General features: G+C 36.1%; 1 protein-coding gene across 1 annotated transcript; it reads left to right on the top strand.

Annotated features, from left to right (window-relative positions):
* The first annotated feature begins 271 nt into the window (after positions 1-271).
* LOC147864321 (protein SHOU4-like) lies at positions 272-8,643 on the top strand. Its single transcript, XM_087320064.1, has 5 exons — positions 272-1,817; positions 2,818-3,182; positions 6,836-6,991; positions 7,093-7,304; positions 7,921-8,643. The coding sequence occupies exons 1-5, from the start codon at positions 1,274-1,276 to the stop codon at positions 8,111-8,113; spliced, it is 1,470 nt and encodes a 489-aa protein (XP_087176190.1). The 5' UTR covers positions 272-1,273; the 3' UTR covers positions 8,114-8,643.
* Positions 8,644-12,525: the final 3,882 nt, after the last annotated feature.

Raw genomic sequence — 12,525 nt, 5'->3', positions numbered from 1 at the left:
ATACACATGGTTTGCTTTGTAAGTTAACAAAGAGAAAGAGGATGGGACCCCACTCTGTCCCCCCTCCTTCCTCCCCTTTTCCTACACTACTTCACTTACTTCCACTCCCTTCTCTCTCTCTCTCTCTCTCTCTCTCGGCTATGGTGTCCTTCAACTTCTCTTTACAAAGGCAAAGGAAGTCACACAAAACACAAAGATAAAAGAACAAGAAAAGTGTTGAGGAAACAGAACTCTCTCTCTCTCTCTCACACACACACACACACACACACACACACACACTCTCGTCTGTATCAGGTGCAGAATTAGGGTCCGGGTTTATGCAGGCTCAGAAACTCTACTAAGAAGAAATTCTGGGTGTACTCAGATTTCCTGCATTGTTCCTGGTCATCCCCCCCCCTCCCCCCCCACCCCCATCTTTTTTTTCACACATTTGCAAGTTTGATTACTGTACCAGACGCCCCAACTAGGTTTAGTGTTAGGGGCGGTTTTGAAGCACTGAAGCAGGGACAAGGAACTAGAGATCAGGAATTTTGGGTTTCCATATCAGAAAACTGCAATGCAGATAATGAGATTCTGGGGTTTACCTGATAGGAATCAACTTCATCTCACAGGAGCAGGTTTTTTAGGGTTTCTCTAACAAGAACAGCTCCATCGAGAGTTTTTATAACAAGTAAGAGTGGCATTGGAGATTCCCTTAACAGGAAATAACAGCATTTTCCCGAGCAGGAAATAACTGCATTTTTCATTTTCCCAACAGGAAATAGCTGCGTCGAAGGTTTCTCTAACAAGAAAGAATTTCCATCAGTGAACAGGGTTATCTGGTTTTCCATAGCAGGGAAACCTGCAAATCACAGATCAGTAAGAGTTTACAGTTTCCATAACAGAAAAGAGCGTCACTACAGAGGTAGAAGAGTTTAGGAGTTTGGCATCAGGAAAGAGTAGATCTGGGCACATTCACATCAACAATCTGCAAAGAGAAAGTCAGGTATATAAAAAGACTTGTTCAGGAAACTAGATCTGGGCACATTTCATATCTAAAGGAATATAAAGACGGACTTTCTCTTCAAAAGAGCTTTCTCTCATTCGATTCGCAGTGAGAAAAACAGGTATACATATAACAAACCTTATTAAGAGACTGAATCTGGGCACATTTCATATCATAACTAATACGATCTGCAAAGAGAGAACGGGGCACAGATAGAAAGTTATTACGAACTAATCCAAAGAAGAGAATTATTGTTGTTGTTGGAAGAGATTTTTCACATTAAGGAAGATGGGTAGTACTAACAGAGTACATCAGCTAAGCGGAGGTCTGTACGTCTCTGGAGCTCCTGCGGAGCAACCCAAAGAGAGAGCACCCACAATGACATCCACTGTAATGCCATACACAGGGGGAGATATCAAGAAATCAGGAGAGCTTGGGAAGATGTTCGACATCAATGTTCTTGAGCCACATAAGATGACGAAGAAATCAGGACCAATCAGTGGTGCACAGGGTGCCATGTCAGCATCATCGGTATCTGCCTCGGCCCGAGCAGGCGGCAGTGGAGGGTCATTTCGCACCTCGTCTAACTCTGGTCCTTTGAACCCACCCCCACCCCCTCATATCACACACTTGGGCTCTTTTAGTCGACCTAAATCAAACTCAGGCCCCTTGTCTAAAGGAGGGGAACCAAATCATCATGGCAGAGGGGGCTTGAAGACCTCGGGTCCTCTTTCTCGGCAGAATTCTGGACCCCTCGCACCGAATTTGCCTGCCACTGGGCTCATCACCTCAGGCCCTGTATCTACTGGCCCAGCGTCACGGAATCATTCCGGTATGCTTTCAATCAAAAGAAAGAGAAATAGGCACATTCTGTTTGTTTTGCATTCGGCTCAATTTTAAATTGTTTGTTATTTTTATTGTTAGCTGTCTGCGAGAAACTGAACCACATCCAGAACAAGCAGAATCTTTCATTCTCTTCTATGAACACGGATTTGAGTGATACCACACCAATAACTTTTTCTTATCTATTGGATATAGACTTGAATGATTAACAATGTAAAAAATTAGCCGCATGCAATTTCGTCCTGTGCTCCCTTTTATGCTAATCATTCAGGTTTCTATTCAATAGAGTAGAAAAGGATTCTGACGTTATATATCCTTCATGTCTGTGTTCAAGAGAGAAGAAGAAGGCAACATTTCTGTTTGTTTTGAATGTGGCTCATGTTTGACATTAAGGTTTATGAAATATGAATTCAAAGACACATTTTAATTGGAAGTGGTTCATTTTTTATTTTTGATATTTAGGTTTACAAAACATGAATTCAAAGGCACATTTTAATTGGAAGTGGTTCATTTTTTATTTGACATTTAGGTTTACAAAACATGAATAAAAAGGCACATTCCAATTGTTTTGGAAGTGGTTCATTTTTTATGTTTAAGTTTATGGAACATGGGTTTAGGTCTGCATTTTATACCCAAGAATCTGCACATTTTGTATATTTTGAATGTGGTTTATATTTTATGTTGACTCATTCAGGTCTGCATTCACTTAAGAAAAAAGGGCATATTCTGATTTTTCACACTGATTTAAAAACAAAATCCACATTTGGTTTGTTTTGTCCATGATCCAGTTATTGAGATTTAGGCTTACTGACATGGAAAGACTTCAGTAGTGGAAAAGGATATGTTCGGCATTTTCTGTTTGTTTATAAATGTTTCCCTTTTTTAGGATATTGAATCATTCAGGTCTGTGTTCAAGTAAAAAAGGGCACAATCTGTTTATTTTGGATTAATTTATTTTTGATGTTGAGGTTTATGAAACATGGATTCAGGTCCCATAGAAACCAATGCGTTCTCAAGAAATTCAAGTTTGCAAGCCAATAAGAACCCCAACAATCAGGCCATTAACCATCTTTCACATGACCAGAGGGTATCCTTCCTAGGAAACCTCCCAAGGGTTATCCTTTGGACGGTGGTGCCCCTCTTCATCATTGGCTTCATTGCAGGAGGTTTCATTCTTGTAGCAGTTCAAAATCCTGTCCTACTTATTATAGTGGCATGTCTATTCGGAGCTGTTGTCATGCTACTGATATGGAACTCATGTATGGGACGGAGAGCAGTGATGACGTTCGTTTCAAGATATCCAAGTTTTGGATTGGATGAAGCCAAGGATGGTCAATATGTAAAAATTACAGGAGTGAGTCGCTCTAATCCTTACTTCAATGCAAATGATAATGTGTTTTTTTGCTTATTGGAAATGCATTGCTTGTCTATGCTTTTCACACAAATCTCATATTTTCTTATTATTAATCAGAGTACAGAATGCTTGGAGAATGAAGTTATAATCTCATAATGAAGTCACAATGTCATAATGCTTTGAAAGATGTTTCTCTCTACATTCTTTCTATGTTTCTATATTTTCCAAGTTTTCATGAAGTTTCTATTTCATTTCTCTATATGTTTCTCTTTAAGGAATCTCAAAGAAACTCGCAGGATACAGTGTTCTGATAGAATGAGAAATATCTATCAGTTGGAAATTTTCTAAACCATTGTCCTTTATATACTTACTCCATAGAAACTTCAACTTGGATGTTGGGCTTGAGAAATATTGTTGAGCCACCTGAAGATGATTACATAGTTGCCAGATATCAAGACTTGAATGAAACTACTTTAGGGAATTCAAAACTCTATTATTCTCTCTAGTAGGAACCATATGCTACAAGTATTTTGAGCTATAATACAAGTGAGATATCTGTGATCAACTCAAAAAGAACATTTTAATTTTTCCTTAGAAGCTCATGATCAAAAAGAGATAAGGTTCTGTCTCCGAATGTATTATTTTTCTACCTTTAGATTCTGGTTTTGAATGCAACAAGAATTGACAGTAATTTGCAGTTTGTTTGCAACCAGAATGGACAGGAACTGCAATCTCTTGGATTTCAGTTTTGCAATCTCACATATCATTCATGTTTGTCAGCTCAAACTCTTTCTTGAGTATTTTATATTTAATATATTTGGCACAATAGTGGTCATGCAAATCTCAAATTATGTTCTTGTAGAAGTACCAATGCATTAGTTGAACTTTGTGATATGTTATGTATGCATAACATATCACAAAGTTCAACTAATTTTAGAAAGGGATAATCTGATTGAATAGAGGGAATAATAGGTGCATGCACCATCATGATCTTGACAACCAATGGATGGAGAGTCTTTTAGAAAAAGTGCATCTATTCAAGGGGCCTAGGAAGAAGTATAAATATGAGGCCTAAATATCCTCACAAGGGACATTATGTTGGAAGGCTGAAATCTTGAGACACCAGTGGTGTGGGCTAAGCTTTTGTTGTGATGATCATGTTACCTCTTACATGGTGCTAGTCATCCTAATATCCTTTGGTATAGGATGTTGGTGGTAGGTTGTCTATGTCTTCATCATAGCTGGTGGGTGGTCAGGAGTGGTTCTTCTATCCAGTCTATTCACCTTTTTTTACTTTAATTGGGTCTATTGATTAGTAGGAAATTCTTAACCGCCTTCTTTTGTTTTGGCCCACCATAATCATGACTGATCTACCTTTTACATCATTTGAGAATGTGAATAAACTCACTGTATTGGTTCCAACTATATTTTCATATGTATGAAAATGTATAAAAAAATGCAGACATGGAGAATTTTTTTTTTTTTTTGAGAATTAGTACTTTATTATCTTGTTGAAAACAAGATCTCCCTGTTGCATCATATGAGACTGTGGATAAACTCATTGGATTGGTTCCATGTAGGCTTTCATGAAAATGTATAAAAATATGCAGACTCGTATAAAACTATTTTTTATGAGGATTAATACTTTATTATCTTGTTGAAAACATTTGATTTAATCCTTGTATATCAATAAATATACTTTATGAATGTTATTCTTTGTCAATGAACATTACTGATATTATTGATCAATTAATAAGTTCTCTTAAGCTAATTCTGTGTCAAGAGCTGAGTGTATTATGGTCATGTTCACTGTTGACCATGACCTAGCTTCCTGAGCTATGACTATAGCAACAAGAGCTATGAGTATAGCAACATGAGCATGAAATGATGATGCCTTCATATAAGTAATAGTTGAAAGACACCCTCATTAGGAGGTTTTGGACAATAAATATAAGTCATGTTTACTGGTGCGCATGTGGGGATTGTATACTCTCCTTGCAAGCATGAATATGGGTTCTTAAACCTTTAGGTTGTCATGATTTATGACTTATCCTATGAACTATCAGTAGAACTGTGCTCTTTTGAAATGCCTCCAGTTACTTAACCCAAAAACCCCTTGCCTGTTTTGTATATACTAATAAAAAATCTGACATAATCTCATGAAATGCGGCCAGTGTCTTTACCCAACATCCTCTGTGTGGATACTATTAACAATCTAATGTGATCTTAAGAAATGCATTCGTAGTTCTCTGCATTGAGAAGCATACTTTTCACACACCTGGATACACGTGTGAGAGAAAAAGTTTTCTCAAAATGTCATATCCTATAAATTATCAGTAGAAGCGTGCTCTTGTGAAATGCCTCCAGTCACTTAACCCAAAAACCCCTTGCCCATTTTTGTGCATACTATTAAAAAATCTGACATGATCTTATGAAATGCAGCTAGAGTCTCTACCCAACATCCTCTGTGTGGATACTATTAACAATCTAATGTGATCTTAAGAAATGAATTCGTAGTTCTCTGCATTGATAAGCATACTTTTCACACACGTGAGAGAACAAGTTTTCTCAAAATGTACAAAAATGATCAAATCCACTTCGAAATGTGATACATCTTTCTTGGGTCTTATATTTAGAAAGCTCTATCTCACAATTCCAGAAGTGGTAATCAGTTGTAGAACCAGAGGTTTTGTCTATGAATAAGAGGCAATACTTCAACTTGGTGTTTTCAAATGTTACTTTATACTAGCTGATGATGTAGAGTGAAAAACCCATACAAATGATTCAAAGGAAATGACTAGCAGGTCATTATATCTGTCTTAAGACTAGAAATTCTTGAAGAAGAGGGCATGTTCTATTATATATATCCTGAAAATTAGTATATTTGAAAGAATGTGAAGTTTGCTTGATGGAAAATCCAAATATGCAATATGCATTGCGGGCTGCGAAATTTCCATACTATACCATGAAACCCAAACTGTATCCCATGTAAAGAAAATTACAAAAATGGCCAGAGAGTATGACGTATTTGCAGCCTAAGTAACCAAACTAGTAAGTGATGAGTGATTGTAAGACGATGGGTTTTCCTTGGACAATTTAATTCTGTAGGCAAGATTTTTACATCCAACAATTTTGCATGCATCGTCAAGCAGAGAGACCATAAAAGCAAGTAAACACAGCGGCAAAATCTTAGCTACAGGGCACACCTGGAATTTTCTGACAGTCTGAATGCTCAATTTGTAATTTCAAGAAAATTGTGTCATTATTCTAACAGCTGTTTTGGCGATTCTTTTTTTTCAAGATCCACATGCATCTAAGCAATCCCAATCCTCTTTGTCGAAGGTCGTTTTTATAAGACCAATGAAATACCCAGTATGAGGGCAACTCTTTAGAAACGACTATGTATTTAGTAAGCTTGTTATGCTCAATTGGCAATTATAATTTTTTTTATTGGTCAACTGTGAGTTTTTGCTGTTGTAACTACATTTGGCAACCCTACAAACGTTTTGTGGTGTTATACTGAATTTCTTGAGTCCTTCCAGAAAACAAGATGGGTATAATTATTATTTTCTGATTTCTCTGGTGGTGTGAGTCTGATTAGGTCTTCATGTTGTGTAAAATAATAATATTTCTCAACCGATCCTTGTTTTCAGATTGTTACTTGTGGGAGTGTGCCTCTAGAAACATCATATCAGCGAGTCAGTAGATGTGTCTACACATCTTGTGCACTTCATGAATATAGGAATATGAAGACAAAGCCAGCGAATCCGAAACATAAGATCTTCACTTGGGGAATGCGATACATGGAGGTTAGTTACATTCTATGTTTGTCAAACATGAACTTATTCATCTGTTTCTTAGTACTTCCAATTCATCATGTATGGAATTTTACATGTGGTGTTGCTGACAGCGCCGAGTGACTGATTTCTATATATCCGACTACAAGTCAGGACTGAGAGCTTTAGTGAAAGTAGGATATGGTGCATCTGTAACACCCCATGTTGACGACAACACCATTGTAGATGTAACAAAGAAGGATCGAGAGCTTTCATCAAACTTTCTTCGGTGGCTTGCAGAGCATAATTTATCTAGTGATGATCGAATAATGAGGCTTAAGGAAGGGTATGTTTTATTTAGTTTTTCACCAGTTGAAAATGGGAATGGAGATTCACTGACATGTCTCTTTTATTTTGCATCGTGACACACTAGGAAGGGTATATTTTATTTGGTTTTATACCAGTTGAAAATGGGGATGGAGATTTGCTTCCATGTCTCTTTCGTTTTGCATTATGAGGCACCAGGAAGGGTATATTCTATTTGGTTTTTCACCATTTGAAAATAAGGATGGAGGTTTACTCGTGTCTCTTTTATTTTGCATTATGGAACCCTATGAAGGGGAAATTTTACTTGGTTTTTCACCAGTTGAAAATGGGAACGAAAATTTAGATGAGAAAGCACTCAGATGCATTCTCATTTCCTTTTTCCTGCATTGTGGACTTAGATTATGTTTCTCAGGTTTTCATTAGAAAACATTTGGTATTCAGATACTCGTACTTTTTTTTTTTTTGCGTCATTAGGCATATGATAACATCTTGGCCAATGGCTGAACCATTAGAGAGCGTCTAGGTCAACCCCACCACTCATTAAATTTTTTGGGTGAATTAAATAACTTTAATATTGTAATACTTCTTCCTGGAATATTGATAAAAGAAGCTTATTGTTAATGTCATTAACACAGCTACATCAAAGAAGGCAGTACAATAACTGTGATGGGCGTGGTTCAACGGACTGACAATGTCTTGATGATCGTGTCACCACCTGATGCGCTATCGACGGGTTGCCAGTGGAAAGAGCTATTCTTACCTTCTAGTCTCTCTGGGATCATTTTGATTTCGGAAGATACTTCAAAGGATGATGTTATACCGGTTTAGTGTGAGGTCATGTATATGCTCTTGGGGTATAATGTTAGCATTTGAAAACAAAAAGATATGGCCAAGCTGGCAGTGTTTTTGAATAATTCTTTTTTTTTCCTTTTTCCCTCCATTTTCTCAAAGCTTTCATTCGTGGTTATGGTTCTCCATTCTCAATGAATATGTGAGGCTGGGAGAAGAGATTAATCCAATGAAGTTGAACCCATATTACAAGCAAGGCCATACTAAGGGTATATATAACCTTTGCTCTTTGTGATAGAGTTTAAATCACTGCTGGAGAAGGGCAATCAGCTAAGGCCATATTCTATATATGTTACTACCTTAGCCTGTATTTTTTTGTTTATTATTGTTATCGACAGTGGTTGCAAAATGTGGAATTTAAGGAACAGCATCCACACCAAGCTTGTATATGATAACTGGGATATTTGGATTTTGTTTTTATTGTGTTTGACCAAACATAGATGGGAGAATAGGGCTTGATGTAAATATTTATATGTTTAATTGTTAACTAGGGTGTCTTTTTGTGGTTACCATTGCCTTGAGTCGACATTTTTTGTAATCCTATGTTAGAGATTCAAGCTTCTTAAAAACATGAAAGCGTGATTGATGAAAAGTGCCTGTGTTTTTGGTTTTATCCCTCATATGGTTCAAATGCTTTATTCTGAGGTTTGGGCAGAATTGTATTGCAAGTGGAATACAAACTTCATATTTTTTTAATGGATAAAAGGATTGGGAACAATATAGGATTAGAGAATGACTATGGTTCAATCATTTTTACTTACGTATGTGGTGTATGTGTAAGAAATTTGTATCATTGATTTGTATCCTATGTTTAGGTGGATATATCAAGGGCCTGAAGTTTTCAACTGTAGGTAGCAAATGATTTTGTGTTTTTCCTTTGAATAAAGTGAGCAAGATTTATTTTAGTTGTTGTTACCACTTGTGATGCAAAATATTCGCAAAAGATGTATTGTTCATGCAATCTTTGGGTAGATAACTTTTGTAAAAACCAGTAATGTCCATGGCTTTTTTTTCGGTTTATACTTCATCTGCAGCTATTAGCCAAGGCAAATAAGTTCTTGTGGATCTCAATTGGCGTTAGCCAAATGGAGATGTTCATAACAACCAGTCAAACTTGTAAACATGATCGATATTCAATATCTTATATAATCAATCACATACTATGGTCTAATAGGTTGCAAGTCTAGTAGCAGTGTAAGGATAGCATTTATGTGCACTCACATTCAAAATGATAGACTTATAAATGTGTTGATGATATACATATGCTTACTACCTTATGAAGGTCAATGGTCTTGTTGATTGCTATTTTATGAAAGACCACCCATTATACAAGTCTTATGCATTCTCTTTTAAGAGGATTAATGTATTGAGAAATGACTTTGATGTGGTTGGCATGACACTCAAGGAAGAATGAAATATATCTTACTAGATTGGTTGTTTAGTGGACCTTGGTCTATAGAAATCATATGTGATTACATATATATGTATCAATGATCATACATACTATCAAAACCATGTTATTAGGAGTTAATTAAGGCTAGATTAATTCACTTAAATAATGGACTTGTGATTAGGGGACTAACTTATGACATTCATTAATTACCTAGGTGATATGGATATGCAATGGATCATGAGGAAATAAGGGGTGGGATACATGCATATCATAGAAAGGGATTGATTGCTATAAATGAAAATTTGGCTAATTTACCCTTTAATCGTAGGAGTATGCCCACTTCACATGTGGTTTTGTTATTTTCCCAAATAATCTTTGCTAACCCTCCTAAAGAGACATAAAGGGGACGAGTCCAACGAGAGAGTTGCCCACATGCATATGGATCCTAGTGTGGAATATACCTCATGAGATCACATGATCGTTCTCTTTGGAATAACATTGGATATTGGTTTATTCAACATGACACATGGAGTTTTACTCATATCAAGTTGGCACTAGACTACTTGGGTGCATGATGAGGGCATCTTTTAGACAAGTTGTTTGATTCATACTAAAAGGGCCTATGATGCATACCAAGGTCACGTATCCATCTTGCATGCAAGCAAGACAATAACTTCCTATCTAGGACTATATCACTATTGTCTTTATATCCTTTTGCAACAAAAATAAGCCTTTGAAGGATACAAGTTGGTTAATAACTCTTGAAAAAGAACAGTGATATATATTTTCTAGTACCTTAGAATTATCATCGTCACTATCCATCTTTTGCCACTTGGGATATATTGTCATTGTTCCCTCTTTAAATCTGGTACTTTCTCTCTCCTCCTTTGTCTCTCACACAGACTGTCTCCCTCTCTGTTTTTGATCTAAACCCTAATCCTCGTGCTGCCTTCAAACTGGTATCAATTGGCAATTTTGCACTCATGGATTTTACCACCATATAGGCCAAATGCTACATCTCAAAAAGGAATAATCTAGCTCTCAAAACAAATTTCCTTAAGTTGAATGTGAAATAAGGAATGCCTTGTAAATCCTACGTTATGGTTGAGCTAATCAAGCGCGTTTGATTGAGGGAATTTGTAGATTTCGATGCTCTTTGGGTAAGCATCTTTTGTGCAAAGTTGAAATCTTGATTCCACGATGGCACATGGTTGATGTGGCAACATAGTAATGTTGGGCTTGTGCTAATAAATTGATAACATCTAGATCCTTTCTCTCTTTTAAAGATAACATGCATAGAACTTTTGCACTACCAATGACAATTCCATTGTACTTGATTGTTCAAGTTCCGATTAACAATATGAACACTTGGATAATTTCATGGTTTTTTGAAATATTGTTTAAATCTTGCGAACATGGAACAAAATCCACTAGACATTTTCCAACTTTCTTTTCAAGAGATTCTAAACACACAAAAATAAATAATTTGCCGAAGACATTGCTTGAAGGCGCTATCTCCTTGGCTTACCTCATCGTAACATATTAATGATTAAAAGTGGAAACACAATTAGATATTTCCCTAAAAGACTTTTGGTTTTCAAAGGACCTCTAGTTAACTTTGTTGATTAGTATTTAATATCATGAAAGTGGTTACACAGAATGTTTATATAAAAATTTCACTTAATGGCTTGTTGCAATCACAACTTGAAAGACTTTGACATTTTTGGTATATATTTTGCATGTTTGAACATGAGTTCTTAGTTTATGAACTTAAAACTTGCTATTTTAACATATATTTTAATAAGAATCATTGGATGGTTATATTGGGTGGCATTTATAAACTATTTGTTTGGAAGGTAACACCCCCATTTAGAGGGCTTCATAGTGACATTTTAATATTTCAAAATTTTGGTTTATTTACCTAGGCTTCTCACTTGAACCTAGATTATAGGCAATGTTTAAGTTAAGACATCTCAAGTCAAACCTAGTTGCATAGAAATTCTTGACGAAACTGCTCCTAAGGATGGAGAATTTGATTTCTTTTAGTGAAATTCATCAACCATTTATATGCCTTGCCTACTATGAGAAGATTAGCATGTATGTCGTGAAGGTCTGATTGTGTACCTCACAATCAATGTAGATTTCACATGTTTGAAGTAAAATATGGACAATATCCTCAATGTAAATTTACACTAAGACATAAGGAGTAACTATGGAACACTTTCTTCTTTATTCAGAATTTAACTTTAATGCGAGGTATGCTTTGTATGTTAGCATGGTATTATATTAAAACACTTTTGAGAGAGAGTGAGTGAGAGAGAGTGGGGCCAAAATGTTGCATATTGAACCCATACATTCCATAATGGCATCTAATAAAGTAGTGGATGTAGTTAGATTTGTCTCCATGTGGATCAACATGCAAAAACTTTGGCTACCCCAAGAGTATAGCCCTATTATCGGGAAAAAGAGAACCATAACTTGTATGAATTAAAGGAAAGTCTAACTCAAATCAATGGCCAAACTTTAGCTGGTTATTTGATTGTGCGATGATAGGGATATTATTTTATCTTTGGAAGCAATGCAAGACCATGGTGTGAATGTACAAAATGTGAGAAAAGTGTGTTTATGAAACACAAGCTAGAGGGGAGGGTATCTTTAAGCATAGAGAAGGGTGATAAATACATGACTGAAATGGAACCTTTCACAAATACCATTACAAAAGGATAAAGCATCACAAGAAATGAGGAACAAATCTTTTTACATTAAGAAAATTAATATTTTTCCTCTACATACACCCAAATTTAACATCAATTGTATGGGTTGAAGACTAGCTAGTGGCATGAGATTTCAATATGTTACTATCACAGTAGGACACCTCGAGGAATTCGAATGCATCAGTAATCAAAGGGCAAGAGCTACACGCTTGGAACAATCTCACATGGAATATGCAAATAACAAAAGAAAAACACATTTCTAGCTAGATGCAATGCAATTTGGT

Source organism: Azolla caroliniana, unplaced genomic scaffold (assembly GCF_043228905.1).
Source record: "Azolla caroliniana isolate FFs.n. ecotype wild unplaced genomic scaffold, voAzoCaro1.0.p SCAF_5, whole genome shotgun sequence".
Classification (NCBI taxonomy): Eukaryota; Viridiplantae; Streptophyta; class Polypodiopsida; order Salviniales; family Salviniaceae; genus Azolla; species Azolla caroliniana.
Note: the sequence above shows the minus strand (reverse complement) of the source record. Positions and strands in the feature narration are given on the sequence as shown.